The sequence below is a fragment of the Bos taurus genome, chromosome 2 (assembly GCF_002263795.3).
Source record: "Bos taurus isolate L1 Dominette 01449 registration number 42190680 breed Hereford chromosome 2, ARS-UCD2.0, whole genome shotgun sequence".
NCBI classification, from domain to species: Eukaryota; Metazoa; Chordata; class Mammalia; order Artiodactyla; family Bovidae; genus Bos; species Bos taurus.
Genome location: NC_037329.1, coordinates 4,528,521 through 4,553,693, shown reverse-complemented (window position 1 = coordinate 4,553,693; position 25,173 = coordinate 4,528,521). Strand labels below are relative to the sequence as shown.

General features: G+C 39.4%; 1 protein-coding gene across 12 annotated transcripts in view; it reads right to left on the bottom strand.

Moving 5' to 3' along the window:
• Window positions 1-778: 778 nt before the first annotated feature.
• SAP130 (Sin3A associated protein 130) overlaps window positions 779-25,173 on the bottom strand; it is a 99,796-nt gene continuing 75,401 nt past the window's right edge. For all 12 annotated transcript variants that reach the window (XM_024979521.2, XM_024979531.2, XM_024979523.2 and 9 more), the window contains 2 exons: window positions 23,985-24,098; window positions 779-23,758 (listed from right to left, as the gene is read on the bottom strand). In XM_024979521.2, the coding sequence (XP_024835289.1) occupies window positions 23,600-23,758; window positions 23,985-24,098 (273 nt within the window). In that variant the 3' untranslated portion in view covers window positions 779-23,599. The remainder of the gene's footprint in view (window positions 23,759-23,984; window positions 24,099-25,173) is intronic.

Genomic DNA, 25,173 nt, shown 5'->3' with positions numbered 1-25,173 from the left:
TTCCTGCACCCAGGACTGAACTGCATCCCCTGCGCTGGCAGGTGTATTTCTAACCACTGGACTACTGGGGAAGTCCAGAACTTTCCTGCTTATACAGATCAATTAAGAATGTAGTAGGTTTCCTACCTATTTCAATGTTCAGTAACCCCATGATTAACAAGCAAATGCCACAGATTTGTGCACTAGAGTGAGTCAAACTATAAAGATTGTTTCTTTGTCTCTGTTGTCTACTGAGGTAACTATGCCTACCTGGCTTCTGGAGTTATGAGGCCAGAAAAGCCCGCCTTTGGAGCAAGCCATCGTGAGTTCAGTAGAAAACGAATTTTACCAAAAAACCACATGAGACTGAAAGAGGACTCAGATGATATCTACCCCTGGTGGATACCATGACTACAGCCTCATGAGGCCCTAACCAGGCCCTATAGGGTTGCAGCTATATACTCTGCTGGGTCCCTGAGCATGGACACTGAAATAATACTGCTTTTAAATGTTTGTGGCAATTTATCATGCGCCATGAAAAACTATGAAAGTGTGTACAAATGTAATGAGAAGAAAAAGCAGGGATGATTCACATCCTGAATGCAATAACTGTAGCACCCTGATAGCCACACATCCCTGAGAACACTTTAAAAGCACCAATCACATGCTATTAAAATGGTAGAAGTTAACTGATAAGTAAGCCTTTTAAAACACTTTTATGCTAGTTTGAATGAAAAGACTATATACGCGTTCCTTGTAAAGTTTCCATTTCCCCTTTGTAAAACAAAAAGGCAAGCTGTATGTGAATCAAGAATTTTATTAAAATCAGTCAGACCAACAGTCAATCACAAAAGGTGTGGACAAAATTACTGATATACACAAAACTGAAGGAATATTGTACCTTGAGTCCTTCCTGAGGAACTCATTAGAGAACAAGTTTCAGACAACAAAATGAAAAAAGACGTTGACATAAGGACTGGAGGTAAGCACTAAATGCATAGTTACTGAACTAATACTGATGTTTACAGGGAGAGTGTAGTATGCCCCCTGCTGTTGATGTGCTCTGACAAGGCAGGAAGAGCACAGCTATTTAAAAAATGAGGGGAGACCCCTCAAGGAGCTGGAGCTTAGTCCCTCATCCCTTGAATGTGGGCTATACTTAGGGACTTGTTTCCAAAAAGTGGCTAATGAAAAGGAGGTGGGGCTAACTTTACAATTACACACTACACATAAAACATGTGTTTGTATACCTGTCTACTTAAAAAGTCCTAAAGACAATCACATACTCAATAGCAATAATCACCCCACTGCCTAGATTGTGATGTTTAAGCACCACTTTCCAGAAACTGAAACCAGGGACTCAGAGAAATGACCAGTTTGAGAAGCAGGAAATATACAAGATGTATTGGGAATATTTTGCCATACCAGAGAGCAAAATGATAACAAAGAGTTAGGAGTCAACCTGAAGATACTCCTACTGCCTGCTAACATTATAAAAAGAGATAAAATTAGGCAGTAAGTAACTCCTATGGAGAGAATACAACACTGCACATAGTCCTACCAAAATAAAAATTCAAATATGATGTGACCAAGATTCTGGATCCAGAAAATAGAGAATCATGTCTTACTATACTATTAAGCATAACTGGCAAAAATTAGACTATGGAAAACTAAAAATTAAAGAATTGAGTCCCTTAAACAAATTGTAAGAAAAAAAGAACAGAAAGCCCATCTATAGATTGAAGATTTAAAAGGCATTTCAAAGACAATAAGAATATAAGCAAGATAAACTGTAATGTTTAGATAGACAAAATTTATTAAAACCATAAACAAATGCAAAACTGTGATTAGTATAAATGTCAAGATAGAGGAGTCCATTAATAGCAGAGTTGATTTACTAAGATAAATCACATTCTGGGCCATAAAACACATGTTAGCAAATGTAACAGAACAGAAACCATATAAAGAACATTTTCAAACTACAGTAAAATTAAAATAGAAATCAATAACGGAAAGTGAAAGTCACTCAGTCATGTCTGACTCTGTGACACCATGGACTATACAGTCCATGGACTTCTCTAGGGCAGAATACTGGAGTGGGTAGCCTTTCCCTTCTCCAGGGGATCTTCCCAACCCAGCGATCAAACCCAGGTCTCCCGCATTGCAGGATTCTTTACCAGCTGAGCCACAAGGGAAGCCCAAGAATACTGAAAATTCCAAAATATTTTGAGATTAAACAATGTACTTCTAAACAACACATGGGTCAAAGAAATTTCAAGAGAAGTTAAATATTTTTGAACTAAATGAAAATGAAATACAAATTTTCAAAATTTGCAAGATTAAATGAAAATGGTGTTTAGAAGGAAATGTATGGCTCTAAATACATGTAGTAAAAAAAGAAAAGAAAGATTGAAGATCAATAATCTAAGTTTCCACTTTAAGGAACCAGAGAAAGAAAAGCTATTTAAACCTAAATTAAGCAGTAGAAATTATAAAAATAACAACAGAAATCAATGAAATTGAAAACAAGAAATCAACAGGGAAAAACCAACAAAACCAAAAATTGTTTAAGAATAGATATGTAAGAAATAAAATTTGAATTAACAATCAAAGAACTTTCCTCAAAGAAAATCACAGGACCAGATGACTTCACTGGTGTATTTTAAAAAATGTTAAGGAAGAATAAATAGAAGTCCTTTACAAATTCTTCCACAAGGAAGGAGAGTGGGGAACAACTTCCCAACTCATTCTGAGGCCTCTATTTCCCTGATACCAAAATAGACAAACAAAAAAAGTACAGAACAATATCTTTAATGAATATATAATAAAAACCTTAAAAAATTAATAAATCACATCATGATCATCTCAATAAATGTAGAAAGAGAATTTGACAAAATGTAACACCCTTTCATGATTAAAAAAAAAAACTCAACAAACTTAGAAGGGAACTTAATTTTTTAAATGGCATCTATGAAAAATCCACATTAAACACCATACATAATGGTAAAAGACTAAACGCTTTACCCCTAAGATCAGGAACAAGACAAGGATGTTCTCTCTCACCACATTTATTCAATAGTTACTGAAAGTTATAGCTAGGACAATCAGACAAAAAAATAAAAAATAAAAAAAGAAAGAAAGGTGTCCATTGGAAAAGGAAGGAAAATGATCTTTCTTTGGATATGACATGATCTTGTATATATAAAATCCTAAGGAAACCAAGGAGAAGGCAATGGCACCCCACTCCAGTACTGTTGCCTGGAAAATCCCATGGATGGAGGAGCCTGGTAGGCTGCAGTCCATGGGGTCGCTAAGAGTCGGACACGACTGAGCTACTTCACTTTCACTTTCCACTTTCATGCATTGAGAAGGAAACGGCAACCCACTCCAGTGTTCTTGCCTGGAGAATCCCATGGACGGAGAAGCCTGGTGGGCTGCAGTCCATGGGGTCGCACAGAGTCGGACACAACTGAAGCGACTTAGCAGCAGCAAGGAAAGCAATGAAAATTGTTAAGACAAATAAACAAGTTTAGTAAGTTCGTAGGACACAAGATCAATATACAAACTGTATATAGATAAATACAAATTGTGTTGTGGGTGATATTCAGGAAGACGGCAGAGTAGGAAGCTCTAGGAATCTATCCCTCCACTGACCCAACCATCAAATTGCCAGGAACTGTCTGAAGCAACTCCCTTATAGAGTTGCTGCAAGTACAGCACTTGTAGCATCCAAGAGAGAGCTGGATGAAGAGGCTGGTAGTTTTTGTCAATTTCAGCTTTAATGACATGGTGGCTACTATTACTCATTCTTAAGCCCTGGAGTAGGCAGTGATGGAAAATAGCCCACCCAAACTCCTGGTATGGCTTGCTGGACCCAGAGTGGGTAATAAAGGCTTTGTCCTCCAAAACTTGGAGTTGTCGGTTCTGACTGTTGTTTTTGATCAGTGATTGGCAGCCATGGAGGCTGAATGTTGTTTCAACCCTCAGGCTGAAGTGCCTCCCCGACATGAGAGAATCTGAAGAAACATTTTCTCTCTCTTTCTCTCTGAGAATCATTTAAGGAAATCTTTGTCAGGACACTGGCTGACTGTAGAGACAACAGAAGGGAAACTGCAGTGAACACACACAACAAAGGATATATACTTTGCAAAATATAGTATGGAAAAGCTACAAAAGGATGGCTCCAGCCATGAATGAAGGAAACTCCAGCAAATCACTGGTGAGTGGGAAAATCAGATTTCCAGAAAGTTACCACAGCATGACGCTCAGAGTATCTACTTCTCAGCAAAAACTAGAAAATGTATGAAGAAATAGATCAGTATGTTCCAGTCTTGGGAAATAAAGAGCTTGACAGAAACTATTCCTGGGGAAGTCCAGATATTAGAACTATTAGTCAAAGATGTTACAGTGACTGTCTTAAATGTTAATCAGCTACAGGAAACCATGAACAAAGAACCAAAGGAAATTAGTAAGGTGATATCTGAACAAAATGAGAGTATCAATAAAGAGATGGAAACTATACAGGGTAGTCAAAAAGAAATTCCGAAGCTGAAAAGTACAATAAGTGAAAAACTCACAGAGGGATTCAACAGTAGATCTGAGCAAGTAAAAGAAAAATCAATGAATTTCAAGGTAAGACATTAAGAAATTACCTAATCCGAGAAGAAAGAAAAAAAGGAATGAAGAAAAGTGAACATAGTCTAAGGGACCTGTGGATACTAGCAACAGAACAATATATACATTATAGGAATTCCAGAAAGAGAAGATACAAATGGGCAGAAGAAATATTTGAAGAAATAATGGCCAAAACTTCCTAAATCAGATGAAAGACATGAATACATACATCCAAGAAGCTCAACAAACCCCAAACAGGGTAAATTTAATGAAATGCGTACCTTTGTAAGGGATACATTATAGTCAAATTGCTAAAACTCAAAAACAAAGAGAGAATCTTGAAAGCGGCAAGACAGAAGTGACTCCTAATGTACAAAGCATCTTCAATAAGGTTAACAGCAGATTTCTCGCCTGAAGCCATAAAGGTGAAAAGGCAATGAGAAGACATTCTTTAAGTGCTGAAATAAAAACCTGTCACCTAAGAATTCTATATCTGGCCAAACTATCCTTCAAGAATGAAGGAGAAAATAAGGCATTATCAGATTAAAAAAAAAGCCGAGGATGTTCATTACCAGTAATTTGCCCTACAAGAAATTCTAAAATGAATTATTCAGACTGAAATGAAAGAACACTAGAGAGTAACTCAAAGACATAAGAAAATATTAAAAAACACCAGTGAAGGTAAAACTTCATAGGTAAAGAAAGAAAGCCAGCGTTATTGTACTTTTGGTTTAGTTTATATTTACAGTGTCTCCATTTTCATGTGATTTAAAAGAAACATGCATAAAATAATTATAAATACATGACAATGGGTATATAATATATAAAGATGTAATCTGTGACAATAGCAACATAGCAACATAGAGAGGGAGGAGAGGAGATGTATAGGAGCAGAGTGTATACTATTATAATAGAACTATTATTCAAAACATATTACAATTTATGTTAATTGTAATCCCCATGGCAATTCCTAAGAAAATAACTTTAACAATATGCAGAAAAAGAAAGAAGGGAATCAAAATCGAACACTGAAAAAAACTTACTACAAAAAAGGCAGTAATGGAGGAAATGATGAACAAAAAACATAGAAGAAACACAGAAAACAGTAAACCCTTTATATCAGTAATCATCAGAGAAGGCAATGGCACCCCACTCCAGTACTCTTGCCTGGAAAATCCATGGATGGAGGAGCCTGGTAGGCTGCAGTCCATGGGGTCGCTAAGAGTCAGACACGACTGAGCAACTTCACTTTCACTTTTCACTTTCATGCATTGGAAAAGGAAATGGCAACCCACTCCAGTGTTCTTGCCTTGAGAATCCCGGGACGGGGGAGCCTGGTGGGCTGCTGTCTATGGGGTCGCACAGAATCGGACATGACTGAAGCGACTTAGCAGCATATTAAATGTAAGAGCTTTAGATTGGATGTTTGTGTCCTCCCCAAACTTGTATGTTGAAATTCTACCCTCTAATGTGATGGAGAAGGAAATGGCAACCCGATCCAGCGTTCTTGCCGGGAGAATCCCAGGGACGGGGGAGCCTAGTGGGCTGCCGTCTATGGGGTCACACAGAGTTGGACACGACTGAAGTGACTTAGCAAGCAAGCAAGCAATGTGATGGTATTAGGAGGTAGGGCCTTTCAGAGGTAATTAGGTCATAAAGTGGAGTCCTCATGAATGGGATTAGTGTCCTTATCTCCATGAGAGAGAGCTTGCTTCCTCTTTCTCTGCTTTCCCCCATGTGAGGATAGAACAAGAAGTCATCGGCAAGCCAGGAAGAGTGGTCTCACCAAGACATCAGGCATGCTGGCACCCTGATCTTGGACTCAGCCTTCAGAACTATGAGAAATAAAAGTTTGTTGTTTAAGCCATCCAGTTTAGGGTATGTGTTACAGCAGCCCAAATTAAGATAGCATGTAAGTGGTGAGGAGACTGAATTAGTAATGAAAAACCTCACAACAAAGAAAATCCCAGAAACAGATGACTTTACTGGAAAATTATACCAAATGTTTAAAGAAGACTCAATATCGATTATTCACAAATTCTTCAAACAAATTGAAGAAGAGGAAACATTTCTGAAACTCACTCTACGAGGCTAGCATTACTTTGATACTAGAACTATACAGAGGCACTACAGGAAAGAAACAACAGATGAAAATCTTTATGAATACAGATGCAAATATCCAACAAAATACTAGCAAGCCAAATTCAGCAGCATTTGAAAAGGATCATCCCAGGATCAAGTGGAATTTATTTCTGAAATGAAAGTATGGTTTGATATATTAAAATTAACCAATACAGTAAATCACACGATTAGAAAGAAGGAACAAACCCACATGATCGTCCTGGTTGTTGCAGAAACAGCATTTAATAAAACTTAATGTAAAAACAATAAACGAGGAATAGTAGGGAAATTCCTCAACATGATAAAAGCCATATGTGGAAAACTCACAGATAACATCATACTCAACTGTGAAAGACTGAGAGCTTTCCCTCCAAGATCACGGACAAAGCAACAGTGCCAAGTTTCACCACTTTGATTCAACACAGTTCTGGAAGTTCAAACCAGAACGACTAGTCAAGAAAAACAAATAAAAGGTATGGAAAGGATGAAGTAAAGTTCTCTCTCATATCATGTCATACAAATGACATGATATGACATATTGAAAAACCTAATGACTTCACAAAAATCTGTTAGAGCTAATACTAATAAATTAAGCAAATCTCTAGGATACAAAACTAACACACAAAAATCAGTTTTGTTTCTATATACTTGCAACGAACAAGTCAAAAGTAAATTGTAAAAGCAATTCCATTTACAATAGCTTCAAAAAGAATAAAATACTTAGTTAATAATGTAAAATGATACAGCCACTGTGGAAACTAGTTTAGTGGTTCCTCAGAAAGCTAATGCCAGAATCATCATACAATTCATAAATTCCTCTCCTAAATAAATATCCAGAGGAACTGCAACCAGGCATTGAACAGAGACTTTTACATCAATTTTCATTACAGCATTATTTATAACAGGCAAAATTTGTAAATGATTCAAGTGTTCACCAATAGACAAGTGGACAGAATAAAATGTGTTATGTATATTTAACAGAATATTTTACAGACATAAAAAGGAAAGAACTTCTGATGCCTGCTACAACCTTGATGACCCTTGAAAAACTCATGTTAAGCAAAATAATGCAGACACAAAAAGACAAATATTTTACAGTTCCATTTATATGATGGCTTCCCCAGTGGCTTAGGGATAAAGAATCTGCCTGCCAGTACAGGAGACACAGGAGATGTGGGCTCAATCCCTGGGTCAGGAAGATCATGTTGGGGAGGAAATGGCAACCCACTCCAGTATTCTTGTCTGGAAAATCTCAAGGACAGACGAGCCTGGAGGACTCCATGGGGTTGCAGAGTCGGATACGACTGAGCATGCAAGCACACACTTAAAACAGGCAAAACCACAAAGACAGAAAATACTTTAGGGATTACCAGGGGCTGGGGAAGGGGGACTGAAGAGTTATCACTTAAGGCTGACAAAAGGGTAAAGAAAATATTTTGGAAATAGGGGTGAAGTTTGCATAACATTGTGAATGTAATTAATGCCACTGAATTGTATCTTAAAATGGCAAGTTTTATGCTATATATTACTTACTACAATTTAAAAATTAATAATTTAATATATAAACAATGAATTATACACTGAGTGAATTGTATGGTATGTGAATTATATTTGTCAAGCTGTTCCAAACTAAATAAGTAAGTACAATATCTAAAAATCAATTGTATCTGTATAGCAGCAATGAGCAATCAAAAAATGAAATTAAGGAAGTAGTTCTAACTATTCCCATTTGCAACAACATGGATGGACTTGGAGGGTATCATGTGTATTGAAATATGCCAGACAGAGAAAGATAAAAACCGTATGATACAACTTACATGTGGAACCTAAAAATTAAAACTAGTAAATACGACAACAAAAAAGACACACTCACAGATATAGAGAGCAAACTAGTGGTTACCACTGGGGAGAGGGAAGAAGAGGCAAGATAGAAGCGGGGGGTTAGGAAACAGAAACTATTATTTATAAAATAAATAAGTTACCAGGATATATTGTACAACACAGGAATATAGCAAGTGTTTTATAACTATAAATTAAGAATAACTTCTAAAATTGTGAATCATAATACAGTATACCTAAAACATATAATATTGTAAATCAACTATACCTAAATAAAAATGATAAAATAAAAAAAATGTTGTTGTTACTGTTCAGTCACTCAGCTGTGTCCAACTTTTTGTGACCCAATGGACTGCAGCAAGCCAGGCTTCCCTGTCCTTCACCATCTCCGGGACCTTGCTCAAACTCATGTTGACTGAGTCGGTGATGCCATCCAACCATCTCGTCCTCTGTAATCCCCTTCACCTCCTGCGTTCAATCTTTCCCAGCATCAGGGTCTTTTCAAATGAGTCAGTTCTTTGCATCAGATGGCCAAAGTACTGGAGCTTCAGCTTCAGCATCAGTCCTTCTGATGAATATTCAGGACTGATTTCCTTTAGGATTGACTGGTTGGATTTCCTTGTGGTCCAAGGGACTCTCAAGAGTCTTCTCCAACACCACAGTTTAAAAGCATCAATTCTTCAGAACTCAGCCTTCTTTATGGTCCAACTCTTACATCCATACATGACTACTGAAAAAACCATAGCTTTGACTCTATGGACTTTTGTTGTAAAAGTAACATCTCTGCTTTTTAATATGCTGTCTAGGTTTGTCACAGCTTTTCTTCCAAAGAACGAGTCTTTTAACTTCATGGCTGCAGTCATCATCTGTGGTGATTTTGGAGCCCAAGAAAATAAAGTCTGTCACTGTTTTTATTGTTTCTCCACCTATTTGCCATGAAGTGATGGGACCGGATGCCGTGATCTTCTTCATTTTAATGTTGAGTTTTAAACCAGCTTTTTCACTCTCCTCTTTCACCTTCATCAAGGGGCTCTTTAGTTCCTCTTCACTTTCTGCCATAAGGATGGTGTCATCTGCATATCTGAGGTTATTGATATTACTCACAGCAATCTTGATTCCAGCTCGTGTTTCATCCAGCTGGCGTTTCTCATGATGTACTCTGCATATAAGTTAAACGAGCAGGGTGACATTATATAGTCTTGACGTACTCCTTTCCCATTTTGGAACCAGTCCTTTTTTCCATGTCTAACTGTTACTTCTTGACCTGCATACAGATTTCTCAGGAGGCAAGTAAGGTGTTCTGAAGAATTTTCCACAGTTTGTTGTGATCCACACAGTCAAAGGCTTTAGCATAGTCAGTGAAGCAGAAGTAGAGGTTTTACTGGAATTCTCTTGCTTTTTCTATGATCCGACAGATGTTGGCAATTTGATTTCTGGTTCCTCTGCCTTTTCTACTCCACCATCTTTAAGTCATAAAATAAAAAAATAAAACTAATTGAAGGGGCCTGCCACAAATATTTCTGCTATATGGAACAGATCACATTTTTCCTATACTTACTGATGTCAGCAATTATATGTCAGGGCAGAAAGCTGCAATGATATGAAGTCTCCTATGAAAAGGATTGTATCTTAGACTATAATTTCATCTGAATGTGTTAAATGAGTTGTATAATAAGTAGTTAACATTTTTTAAAAAAGCTATTCCATTTATAGTAGGATGAAAAGAATATGTTAGGAATGAGTTTGACAACTGAAAAACTTTTACTCTGAACGTTACAGAACTGAAAGAAATTAAATTAGAACTAAATAAATGGAAAAACAGTCCATGTTCATAGATTGAAAGGCTTAATATGAAGGGGAAAATTTTTCCAAATTTATCTATAGATTCAATACAATACCTACCAAAATCCTAGATGATTTCCTTGTAGAAATTGACAGTCTGTTTCTAAATTCACCTGGGAATTCAAGGGACTCAGGACAGCCAGGACAATCTTAAAAAATAATTGCTAAATGTAGAACGCACGCTTTCCAATTTCAAAACTTATTGTAAAGTTTTAGTAAATCAGACACATGTGCTAGTGGCCTAAGGCTAGATCAGTGGAATAGACTCAAGTGTCAAGAAATAAGCCTTTACAAATACAACTCACTTACCTTTGACATATTTCCAGGACAATTCAAAGAAGTTCGGTTCAGTTCAGCCACTCAGTTGTGTCCATCTCTTTGTGACCGTACGGACTACAGCATGCGAAGCTTCCCAGTCCATCACCAACTTTCAGAGCTTGCTCAAACTCCTGTCCATCGAGACGATGATGCCATTCAACCATATCATCCTCTGTCATCATCTTTTCCTCCTGCCTTCAATCTTTCCCAGCATCGGTCATTTCCAATGAGTCAGTTATTCTCATCAGATGACCAAAATATTGGAGCTTCAGCTTCAGTATCTGTCCTTCCAATGAATATTCAGGACTGATTTCCTTTAGGATTGACTGGTTTGATCTTGCAGTCCAAGGGACTCTCAACAGTCTTCTCCAACATCACAGTTCAAAAGCATCAATTCTTCAGAACTCAGCTATCTTTATGGTCCAACTCTTACATCCATACATGACTACTGGAAAAACCATAGCTTTGATATGAACCTTTGTCAGCAAAGTAATGTCTCTGTTTTTTGTCATACTATCTAGGTTTGTCATAAGATTTTCTTCCAAAGAGCAAGTGTCTTTTAATTTCATGGCTGCAGTCACCATCGGCAGTGATTTTGCCCAGGAAAATAAAGTCTGTGACTTTTTCCTTTGTTTCCCATCTATTTGCCATGAAGTGATGGGACCAGATGCCATGATCTTATTTGTTTTTTTAATGTTGAGTTTTAAACCAGCATTTTCACTCTCCTCTTTCATCAAGAGGCTTTTTAGTTCCTCTTCACTTTCTGCCATAAGGGTGGTGTCATCTGCATATCTGAGGTTATTGATATTTCTCCCTGCAATCTTGATTCCAGCTTGTGCTTCATCCAGCCCAGTGTTTCTCATGATGTACTCTGCATATAAGTTAAATAACCAGGCTGACAATATATGTCCTTGATATATAAAGGAGTACAATATATGTACTCCGTTCCTAATTATGAACCAGTCTGTTGTTCCATGTCCAGTTCTAACTGTTGCTTCCTGACCTGCATACAGACTTCTCAGGAAGCAAGTAAGGTGGTCTGGTATTCTCACCTCTAAGAATTTTCCACAGTGTGATCACAGTCAAAGGCTTTGGCATAGTCAATAAAGCAGAAGTAGATGTTTTTCTGGAACTCTCTTGCTTTTTCAATGATCCAACAGATGTTGGCAATTTGATTTCTGGTTCCTCTGCCTTTTTTAAATCCAGCTATGTGAACACCTGGAAGTTCTCGGTTCACGTACTACTGAAGTCTGGCTTGGAGAATTTTGAGCATTACTTTGCTAGCGTGTGAGATGAATGCAATTGTGCAGTAGTTTGAACATTCTTTGGCACTGCCTTTCTTTGGGATTGGAATGAAAACTGAACTGTTCCAGTCCTGTGGCCACTGCTGAGTTTTCCAAATTTGCTGGCATACTGAGTGCAGCACTTTCACAGCATCATCTTTTAGGATTTGAAAGAGCTCAACTGGAATTCCATCACCTCTACTAGCTTTGTTCATAGTGATGCTTCCTAAGGATCACTTGACTTTGCATTCCAGGATGTCTGGTTCTAGGTGAGTGATCACAGCCTGTTGGTTATCTGGGTCATGAAGATCTTTTTTGTCTAGTCCTTCTCTGTATTCTTGCCACCTCTTCTAAATATCTTCTGCTTCTGTTAAATCCATACCATTTCTGTCCTTTATCGAGCCCATCTTTGCATGAAATGTTCCCTTGGTATCTCTAATTTTCTTGAAGAGATCTCTAGTCTTTCCCATTCTATTGTTTTCCTCTATTTCTCTGCATTGATCACCAAGGAAGGCTTTCTTGTCTCTTTTTGTTCTTTGGAACTCTGCATTTAAATGGGTATTCCTTTCCTTTTCTAGTTTGCCTTTCACTTCTTTTCTCAGCTATTTGTAAGCCCTCCTCAGAGAATCATTTTGCCTTTTTGCATTTCTCTTTCTTGGGGATGGTTTTGATTATCATCTCCTGTACAATGTCACAAACCTTTGTCCATAGTTCTTTAGGCACTCTAACAGATCTAATCCCTTGAATCTATGTGTCACTTCCACTGTATAATCATAAGGGATTTGACTTAGGTCATACCTGAATGGTCTAGTGGTTTTCCCTACTTTCTTCAATGTAAGTCTGAATTTGGCAGTAAGGAGTTCATGATCTGAGCCACAGTCAGCTTCCAGCCTTGTTTTTGCTGATTGTATAGAGCCTTCTTCATCTTCAGCTGCAAAGAATATAATCAATCTGATTTTGGTATTGACCATCTGGTGATGTCCACATGTAGTCTTCTCTTATGTTGTTGGAAGAGGGTGTTTGCTATGACCAGTGTCAAAACTCCGTTAGCCTTTGTCCTGCTTCATTTTGTACTCCAAGGCAAACTTGCTTGTTACTCCAGGTTATCTCTTGACTTCCTACTTTTGCATTCCAGTCCCTTATAATGAAAAGGACATCTTTTCGGTGTTAGTTCTAGAAGGTCTTGTAGGTTTTCATAGAACCATTCAACTTTAGCTTCTTCCACATTAGTGGTTGGGACACAGACTTGCATTACTGTGATATTGAATGGTTTGCCTTGGAAACAAACAGAAATCATTCTGTTGTTTTGGAGATTCCACTCAAGTACTGCATTTTGGACTCTTTTGACTGTGAGGGCTAATCCATTTCTTCTAAGGGATTCTTGCCTGCAGTAGTAGATATAATGTCATCTGAATTAAATTCTCCCATTCCAGTCCATTTTAGTTTGCTGATTCCTAAAATGGTGATGTTTACTCTTGACATCTCCTGTTTGACCACTTCCAATTTACCTTGATTCATGGACATTGCATTCCAGGTTCCCATGCAATATTGCTCTTTACAGCATCTGACTTCACTTCCATCACCAGTCACATCCACTACTGGGTGTTGTTTTCACTTTGGCTCTGTCTCTTCATTCTTTCTGGAGTTATTTCTCCACTGATCTCCAGCAGCATATTGGGCACCTACTGATCTGTGGAGTTCATCTTTCAGTGTCATATCTTTTTGCCTTTTCATACTGTTCATGGGGTTCTCAAGGCAGGAATACTGAGGTGGTCTGTCATTCCCTTCTCCAGTGGACCATGTTTTGTCAGAACTCTCTAATGGTGAATGAATAGTCTTTTTGGAGGGTGGGGGAGGGATAAATAGGGAGATTGGGATTGACATATGCACACTAACATATAAAATGGATAACTAATTAGGACCTATGGTATAGCATAGGGAATTCTTCTCAATTCTCTGTAATGACCTCTATGGACAGGGAAATAAGGAAAGGAACCTAAGAAAGAGGGAAAGGATTTTCCTGATGGTTCAGTGGTTAAGATTCTGCACTTCCACTGCTGGGGGCACAAGTTTGAACCCTGGTTGGAGAACTAAGGTCCCACATGCCATGTGGTGTGACCAAAACAAACAAAAAAGAGTGGATATAGGTATATAGAGAACTGATTCACTTTAGTGTACAGCAGAAAGTAACACATTACAAATCAATTATACTCCAATAAAAAGTTAAAATATGACAAATAAATCCTCCATAAATTAACCTAAAAAAAAGAAAAGAATAGTCTTTTCAACAAATGGCAGTGGGACAACTGGCTGGGTATGTGCAAAAGAATAAAGTTCGATAAAATCCCTAGAAGAGAATAGAGGCAAAACATTCTCCAACATAAATGGTACCAGTGTTTTCTTAGGTCAGTCTTCGAAAGCAACAGAAATAAAAGCAAAAATAAACCAATAAGATCTAATCAAACTTCTTTGTACAGCAAAAGAAACCATAAACAAAATGAAAAGACAACCTATGGACTAGGAGAAAATATTTGTGAATGAAGCCACTGACAAGGACTTAATTTCCAAAATATACAAACAGCTCATACAATTCAATAATAATAAAAAAAAAACTCTATCAAAAAATGGGCAAAAGACCTAAATAGGCATTTCTCCAAAGCAGACATACAGATGGCCATTAGGCGCATAAAAAGATGATCAACATCACTAATTATTGTGTGTGTGCCAAGTCACTTCAGTACTGTCTGACTCTTGGCAACCTTTATGGACTGTAGACCGCCAGGCTCCTCTGTCGGTGTGATTCTCCAGGCAAGAATACTGGAGTGGGTTGCCGTGCCCTCCTCCAGGGGATCTGCCTGACCTGGAGATCAAACCCATGTCTCTTATGTCTCCTGTATTGGCAGGCGAGTTCTTTACCATTAGCACCATCTGGGAAGCCCCACTAATTATTAGAGAAATTAACATCAAAACTACAGTGAGGTACCACCTCACACTGCTCAGAATGGCCATCATTACAAAGTCTACAAATAACAAATACTGGAAAGGATGTGGAGGGTGTGGGTGTGTATACTTTTGGGAGAGAATGTAAATTGGTGTAGCCACTATGGATAATAGTATGGAAGTCCTCAAAAAAGTAGAGTCACCATATGATCCTGAAATCCCACTCCTGGGCATACTGGAGGAAACTATAATTCAAAAAGATATATACACTCCAATGTTCACAGCAGCACTGTTTACAAAATCTGAGACCTGGAAATGACCTAGATGTCCACTGACAGATGAATGGATAAAAATGATTTGGTATACATATACAATGGAATGGACTTCTCTGGTGGCTCAGATGGTAAAGAGTCTGTCTGCAGTACAGAAGACCTGAGTTCAATACTTGGGTCAGGAAGATCCCCTGCAGAAGGGAATGGCAATGCACTCCAGTATTCTTGCCAGGAGAATTCCATGGAAAGATGAGCCTGGTGGGTTACAGTCCATGGAGTCGCAAAGGGTCGGTCACAACCGAGCAATTTTCACTCATCCAGTGGAATATTCCTCAGCCCTCAAAAAGAATGAAATAATGTCATTTGCAGCAACATGAATAGACCTAGACATTATCATACTAAGTCAGAAAGAGAAAGCCAAATACCACGTGACATCACTTATATGTGGAATGTAAGATATGACACAAATGAACTTATCTATGAAAGAGAAACAGATTAACAGTCATAGAGAACAGAATTGTGGTTGCCAAGGGGGAGGGGGTTGGAGGAAAAATGAATTGGGAGTTTGGGGATTAGCAGATGCAAATTACTATATACAGTATAATATACAGTATACTTGAATAAACAAGTCCTACAGTATAACACAGGGAACTGTATTCAATATTCTGTGACAGGAATATGAAAAAGAGTATATATAAATGAATCACTTTCCTCTACAGAAGAAATTAACATATCATTGTAACTTAATTAACATAATACTATAAATCAACTATACTTCAATTTTAAAAAAAGGAATGAAGCTGGACCCCCTACTTCATTTCATACATAAAAATTAACTCCAAACAGATTAAACACCTCAATAGGAGTAATGGTTACAGGCTGCAGGGCTTGTTTGGGGGGCAATGAAAATATTCTAAAACTGATTATGGTGATGCCTGCACAACTCTGTGAATATAGCAAAAGTCACTGTATTTCACACTTCAAGTAGGTGAATTGCATGTTATGTGAGTTTTATCTTAATACACATTTTAAAAAATGAAACCAAAGATTATCACTACTGTTCCCATAGACAAGGAAAGAATAATTAAGGAATACCAGGAACACCTCTATGCCCACAAATTTAATAACTTAGATGCAATGCTCCAATTCCTGGAAAGATAGAAACTACCAAAGCTCACACAAGGAGAGATGATCTGAATAGGCCTATGTCTATTTTAAAAATTGGATCAATAATTAACAAATTCCCCCCAAAGAGAGTATACCAGGGCCAGATGCTTTCACTGCTGAGTTTGACCAAACATTTGAGGAAGAAATTGTATCAATTCTCTGCAATCCTCTCCTGAAAACAGAAGAGAGAGAACATTCCCTAACTCATTCTATTACCAAGACATTAATATAAGACTAAGACGTACAAAAAAGAAGCACAAACCAGTCCTTCTCGTGAACACAGATGCAATGAATTGTTGGCAAATTGAATCTAACTATGTATAAAAAGAATTATACACCATAACCAAGTGGGATTTATTTCAAGTATGCCAGTTTGGCTGGTTCAATAGTAAAAAATTAATTAATGTAATCTAAGATACCAACATGATAAAGAAGATAACTCATATGATCATATTAGTGATGCAGAAAAGAATGACAAAATCCAACATTCATTTTATAACTGAAAACTTTCAGCAAACTAGGAACAGGGAATAACTTCAACCTGATAAAGAACATCTACTAAAAAACCCTACAGCTAATCTTATACTTAGTGGTGAGAAACTGGACCTTTACCCTATGACTGAGAACAAGGCAAGCATATCCCCTTTTACCACTCCTACTCAAGACCTCACTGGAAGACCTCCTGGAAGGAGGGCATGGCAACCCATCCAGTATTCTTGTCTAGAGAATCCCCATGAACAGAGGAGCCTGGAAGGTTCATAGGGTCACAGAGTTGGACATGACTGAAGCGAACTAGCACAGCACAGCAGAGTATAATGAAATAAAAACTATACAAACAGAGAAAGAAGAAATAAAGCTGTATTTGTTCAGAGACAGAATCACTGTTTATGTAGAAAGTTCTGAAGAATCAACAAAAAAAATCTGTGAACATAGCAACATCACAGCACACAAGGTTGCTGCCACTGCTAAGTCGCTTCAGTCCTGTCCGACTCTGTGTGACCCCATAGACGACAGCCCACCAGGCTCCCCCGTCCCTGGGATTCTCCAGGCAATAACACTGAAGTGGGTTGCCATTTCCTTCTCTAATGCATGAAAGTGAAAAGTGAAAGTGAAGTCGCTCAATCGTGTCTGACTCTTAGCAATCCCATGGACCGCAGCCTTCCAGGCTCCTCCATCCATGGGATTTTCCAGGCACGAGTACTGGAGTGAGGTGCCATTGCCTTCTCCGGCACACAAGGTTAATAGTAGATAAATGTGGACCGCTCTCGCATATACCACCAGAGAACAATTAAAATCTGAAACAGAGAATTCCCTGGAGGCCAAATGTTTAGGACTCTGTGCTTTTACTGCCAAGGGCCTGGGTTCAATCCTAAGCTGGGGAACTAACATCCCACAAGCCATCCCACTGATATCCCACAAGTGTGGCATAGCCCCCCCCCCCAAAAAAAAGTGAAATAAAAAATACAGCACCATTTACAAAAGCACACACACAAATGAAATACTTAGGTATAAATCTAATGAAATATGTACAGGCTGTACATGAGGAAAACTACAAAAGTGATTAAAGAAATCAAAGATCTAAATAAATGAGGAGATAGCCCAAGTTCACGGACCAGAACATTCAACATTATTAAGACAGCAATTCCTTCCCAACTTGATCTATAGAGTCATGTAATACTAGTCACAATTTCAGCAAGCTTTTTGTAGGTATTAACAGATTCTAAGGTTTATACGCAAAGACAAAAGACCTAGAATAGCCAATGCGATACTGAAGAACAAAGTTGGAGAACTGATATTTCCCACTTTAAAACTAACTGTAAAGCTACAGTAATCAAAACAGAGTGGCACTGGCAAAGGAACAGACACATAGGCCAATGGGACCGAATACAGAACCGAGGAAAAACCTCCACAGTTACAGTCAACTGACCTCTGGCAAAGGAACAGGGGCAATTTAATTAAGAACAGTCTTTTCAAGAAATGGTTATGGAACAATTGGACATCCATGTGCACCCCCCATACCCAAACCAAAAAACTCCACACAGATCTTACAAATTTCACAAAAATTATCTCAAAATGGATCATGATAGCCTAAATGTAAAACACAAAACTATAAAACTACTATATCAAAACACAGGAGAAAATCTAGGTGACTGTGGGTTTGGCGATGAGTCTAGATATAACCCAAAAGCACAATTCATAAAAGAAAAAACTGATGTTGTACAGCATTAACATTAAAAACTGCTCTTCAAAAGGTACTATTAAGTAAATGGCAACATAAGCCACAGACAGGGAGAAAATACTTGCAAAACACTTACCTGAAAGAGGACTGGTATCCAAAATACACAAAAAAACCCCTTAGAATTCCATCAGAAAACAAAGAAGCTAGTTAAAATACAGGTAAAGATGTGAACAAATACTTCATCAAAAATGATATAAAGGTGGAAAATGAGCATTTGAAAAAAATGCTCAACATCATGTCATGAGAGATCACTACACACCTGTTCGAATGGCTAAAATGCAAACAGTGACAACACTAAACGTTGGTGAGGACGTGAAACAACAGCAACTCTTACTCTGCTGCTGGGAATGTAAAGTGGTACAGCTCCTTCAGAAGATAGTTTGGCAGTTTCTTATAAAACTAAACATAGTTTTACTTTATGACCCAGCAATCACATTTCTAGGTTTTTACCCAACTGATCTGAACACTTATTTCCACATGAGAACCTGAATTTGAATGCTCACAGCAGCTTTACTCATAATAGTCAAGAGCTTGAAGCACCAAGACGTCCTTCAGTGGGATAACAGGTAAACAGACTGCGGCCTAGTCACACAGCAAACAACTCAGGATACACTTAGCAGATGGAAGAACCTCAAATTATGTTGATCAAATTAGCCAGATACAAATAAGTACATGCTGTATGATACCATTTACATGAAGTTCAAGAACAGACAAAACCAATATATGACAAGGGGCAGCAGATCAGTGTTTACCTTGGGGGTTGGGGGTGGGTGCAGAAGTGCATGGACTACAAAGGAGCACTCTTTCTACAGTTATACAGTAATGCCATGGCTCTTTATTTGGATCTTTGCCATGGTTTAATGTATGTGTCAAAATACACAAAACTGTAAATTTAAGATGCGGGTATTTAACTCTCTGTAATTATACCACAATAAAGTTGATTATTTTGGAGTAAAAGTTAAGATGGTTATTTTAGAGGGAAGAAGAGGGCTGTGATTGGGATACAGCAGTTTGTGACTAGCAAACTTATATTTCTTACCCTGGGGGATCATTTCAAAGTTGTTGATCTTACAAGGCTATATATTTGTTTCCCGTACTTTTATCTATGCTGTCAAAGTGAAAATGAAGTCGCTCAGTCGTGTCCGACTCTTTGCGACCCCATGGACTGCAGCCTACCAGGCTCCTCCATACATGGGATTTTCCAGGCAAGAATACTGGAGTGCATTGCCATTTCCTTGTCCAGGGAATCTTCCAGACCCAGGGATCGAACCCAGGTCTCCTGCATTGTAGGCAGACACTTTACTGTCAGCCACCAGGGAGAATTTTATAATAAAAAAGTACATCCTTTCAAAGGTGTCCCTTTCATCACAGATTAGGTTGGACTATATAACCTCTAAAGTAACTTTAAACTCTCAAACTGTGACTTTTAATTACTATGATTAAAAAAATAAGGTATTCTCTAGTTAAAGATCTTTTTTAATACTCAGGTTTTAAAAAATAATATGATAAACTTGTGAGTAATAGTTTTCTCGACCATGAGCCACTGGGTGTCTGGACTTATCAGCACCATCTCTTGGTCATAAATCCCTGGAAAATACAACTGAGATAAAATCACCAGTTAAGTTGTATACCAAAATTTGTTCATACATCTGTAATAATGAAAATCTAACAACCTGAATGTCTTTCTACAGATGGACAGAGAAGCAACTTGTGGAAGGAATATACATATTCAGATGACAAAATGCTTGCCCTTTAGCAATAAAAAGCAACGAACTATTGAAATAAGCCATAGGAGTAAATTTCAGCATAAATTTCCACCATACTAAGTAAAAGAAGCCAGACTCCCTCCCTCAAAAAATAATGTATGATTTCACTCATATAAAATAACAGAAAATGCACACTAGAATGGCAGAAAGCAGATTAGTGTTTGCCTGGAGAGGGGTGGAGGGCAGGTAGGGGTGAGAGGCAAGATGTCACAGAGGCACAAGAAAACTTTTGGGTCTGATTTCTTCCCTCTCTTGACTGTGGTGAATGTTTCATGGGTATTTACATAGACTAAATCTTATCAAGTTGTATCCTTTAAGGTGCTTAGTATGTCAATCGGTGCTCCATAAAGCTGTTTTTAAGTAAGTGTATACATAGATGATTCACTCCCTCCTCCATCCCTTTCCACTTTCTGATCACAGTCCTCATCAGGTGAGGGAAGACAGAAAACACCACTGTTCTCATCTGCCCTGACATCAAAGCTTGCACTGACAAGCTTCCTTTGACCAGGGTTATTGAATTATTGAAGTTTTGTTTAAACAGAAGTTAACATTCCAGCCATGAAATTAAAAGACACTTATTCCTTGGAAGGGAAGTTACGACCAATCTAGATAGCATATTCAAAAGCAGAGACATTACTTTGCCAACAAAGGTCCGTCTAGTCAAGGCTATGGTTTTTCCTGTGGTCATGTATGGATGGGAGAGTTGGACTGTGAAGAAGGCTGAGCGCCGAAGAATTGATGCTTTTGAACCGTGGTGTTGGAGAAGACTCTTGAGAGTCCCTTGGACTGCAAGGAGATCCAACCAGTCCATCCTAAAGGAGATCAGTCCTGGGTGTTCATTGGAAGGACTGATGCTGAGGCTGAAACTCCAATACTTTGGCCACCTCATGTGAAGAGTTGAGTCATTGGAAAAGACCCTGATGCTGGGAGGGATTGGGGGCAGGAGAAGGGGACAGAGGATGAGATCGCTGGATGGCATCACCGACTCGATGCACATGAGTTTGGGTGAACTCTGGGAGTTGGTGATGGAGAGGGAGGCCTGGTGTGCTGCGACTCATGGGGTCGCAGAGTCGGATACGACTGAGCGACTGAACTCAACTGAAATGAACAAGTCCTTGGGGTGGCAAAGAATCGGACACAACTGAGTGATTGAGCACACACACAATACTTGTAGAGAGACGAGATCTCTGATATAGGATCCCAAATACCTGGGTCCTGTCCTTCACAAGCCAGTGCACCAAGCATCGCTAGGCAACATATACAATGAGAAACAGAGGCAAAGAAGCCCTGTTCTAACATCGTCACTGGATTACATAGAACACTACTCTGGAGTCTAGCACACATCAGCAACGGCTTCAGGTCAGAACACTCTAGTGAAGCAGCCTTGACTGTTCTGAGGACCTCGTTAGCCTAGACTATGCAGACCATGCGGCCACACCGGAAGAAGGCAGAAAGCCTGCTTCGTTTCTCTTCCCCAGTCCTATACCAGATGAGAGTTTACCACTCCAGTTCAAGGAAAGGCTGTCTCAGGAGAGCCAGACTCCAGTTGTGGTGCACAGGCTTAGCTGCCCTGTGATAGGTGGGATCTTAGTTCCCCTGCCAGGGTTCTAGAGATTGTGCATCTCAATGAAGATCCCCCGTGCTACAAGCAAGACCTGACTCAGCCAAAAAAAGAAGCAAGCAAGCCTAGGCTACCTTCCCACTCCAGCGAGTTCACAGAAGGTAACCTCGTAAAGAAAATCCACTCTCCTGTAAGTCCTTCCCCCATTACCACAGCCTTAACTCCTATAATATGACCAATTTATAACATTGGTTCCAAAGACTGGATCAAATTTGGCATAGACTCTCAGATTTGTTTAGGACAAGGCAAAAAGCCAGCCTGGGGACTTTACTGGTGGTCTAGTGATTAGGAGTCTGCCTTCCACTCCAGGGGATGCAGGTCAGGTCCCTGGCTGGGGAACTAAGATCCCACATGCCACAGGGCAACTAAGCCTGTGCACCACGACTAGACTCTGTGTACGACAACTAGAGATCCCCCGTAACAGAGCCCCCGTGCTACAACTCAGACCCGACGCAGACGAAAAAGGGGAAAGCAAGCCTGGGCTACCTTCCCACTCCAGCGAGGTCACAGAAGGCAACCTCGCAAAGAAAATCCACTCTCCTGGAAGTCCTTCCCCCGTCACCACAGCCGTATTTTTTGTACTATAAAATGACCAATGTATATTTGCAATGAGGTACAATGTAGTCTCATATTTAAGATAATCAAAAGCCCACAGGCTTCACCATCTGCGACATCTTCAAGATACCAAGGTAAGTGGAACCTGTGTGGAGCAACCAAACTGTCAGAGTAGACTCAACAACGTGAGAGAAAGGCCAGAAGGGTAAACACTCAAGTGATGTGCAGTGCAGCACAATGAGCTTCATAAAATGATGCAAACTGCTTATGTACAAAACCTCTTTGAGTCCTTTATTAACATTTGGGGATGTGCCATACGTATAATTAACAGCATCACACCAGCTACAGAAGTACAGATAACCAAGAATGTACTTCGGAACAAGGATCTCAGAGCAACTTACGGTGTTGCCTGCTCTGCACCTCCACAAAAACCCAACTCTGACACACGCAGGACAGACAATATAACAATTTCACTTTGAAATGGTTCTTTAGAAAATGACAAGAATTGGCAGTTCAAACCCTTTAGAGTGAGATGTGGCAGGTCTTTCAAGTGCCATGGCACTGCTTTAGAAGGCCAGCGTGGGCATCTGAAGGTCAGACAGAGTAAGAACCGACTAGGGCGAGGGGAAGAGGTTTGATTTTCAGTGTACAGAGAGAACAGATGGTCCAAGTGGATACTTTCAGTTCAGGCTCAGTATGGGTCCTGCAGGAATCCATCAGATAAATAGTTTATCAACTGGAAGGCTGAAAAACGCCAGCCTGTCACCTGTGTCACTGATTCCAACCGGGAGACCCTGTTGCAACAGAAGTCAGGCACGATGCAGTAAGCATAAGAGGGAGACGCCTGAAAGAAGACTGGAGTCCACTGTCGGATCAGTTCTGACCCTTCCACATCACTGGATGTTCTGTGTCCCTCTGCTTTCACGTGTGAACTAAGGAACGCTTTCCTTCATCTCAATGTTCCACTTTGAAAATAACCAACCCTTCCCCCACCCCCAACATCATTCTCCATAAATTCTTTTTCCAAAGTCCTGATTCGGGGTCTAGACTTTTTCCTTTCGCTTCAATTTTGACACCTTCTTGACAGTCCCATTCTTGTTTAGAAGCTTCAGGACACGATCTTTATGATCTAAAACTTTAAGCATGGAGTCTCTGGCCTCACTGATTTGATCCATCACAAGTTTACACCTCTGCATATTTCCCTGAAACAAAAGACATGACACCATCCATCAGCAATCTTCAAGACAGCGTGGCTTTTAAAGAGCTTCTCACCTTTGAACTGAGCCATTTTGAGGCTTTCACATAGGGAAAAAAACACTTTACTGTTTCTGGATAATGCAGGCTGAAGAAAATAATCGGTTTTTACCAAAGATATTAGTGGAGAGAGGGGAAGGGAGAAATAAGGGGAGGGAAAGGGCTCTTTCAAACCTGTATTAGTTCATTTATTCGGTGTAAATCATCATCAGTTGCTGCTTTTTTCTTTGGGATAATCCCTTCCTGCAGGTTGGTGAGTCTTTCGTAAACATCATGTTCTAGATTTGTCTGCAACAAACAAGAAGGAGGGAATCATGACCTCAGAAATACTTTTCTTCATCAAACGCAGGCAAAAAACCCACCTTGAATCACCTGTGTAAACTGGTATCAGGTCTGTCTGGGTTATAAAATCATTTCTCCCAATGACTAAGATACAGTACAGTAAGGAAAGTTAATCAACAATTTACATCACAATTGGCCATAATTCAGAGTATCTTCTAGGATAACTCTTTTTTTGGCTGCACCACGCAGCATGTGGGATCTTAGTTCCCTAATATATCCAACCTGACCTCCTTGCAGTGGAAGCTCAGAGTCTTAACCACTGCACCACCACGGAAGTCCAAGGATGGCTTTTAAATTCTCCCCTAAATTCCCAATTTCTCTGAAAAACATGTCCATAAGTTCCATAAAAATATGCTTTTATGCTAAATTTAAACCTAGCCATGGCACTACTTAAAAAAAAAAAAAGACCATGTTCTTCAGATCATGGCTACTCCAAAGACAGAAAGACTTCGTGAGATTATTTTGCTCGGCTCCTCTTTACCTTGCTGAAGGAAGGAGTCTTGCCCAGGGGTTATGGAAAGGGCTGAACACAGAGCGCACTGGACAGATGAGATCAACAGCAGTTTACTCTTCAGTATGCTCGCGGCCCAGGGGAGGAGGACACTGCATGTCATGCTGAACCACAGTGGGGTGCCCTCCATGACAGAGAGAGCAAGAGGGAACAGGTAGGGGCTGCAGGAGGCAGGCTCCGTAGTGCAAGAGTACGTGGCGCCCCCTGGTGCCCCCAGGAGGACATCACTGGCTTATCTGAGTGTCTCGAGCTGGAGGAGAACTGAAGCCCACTGCTTAGGGAGAAGTGCTAATATGCCTTACTCCCACAGTGAGGAGCAGTCAGAACGGGTTGACAGGCCCCCTCTGTTTCAGATGTCACAGCAACACATAATATGAACCTTAACTGTAGGTCTTGCACGCATAAAAACTCCACCATGATCCATGTTAACTGGGAACGCTTCACAATCACCCCTAAAGAAAATGCTCTATGAACTCAGATGTCCTCAGCAGGACTAACAACTGCTAGAGT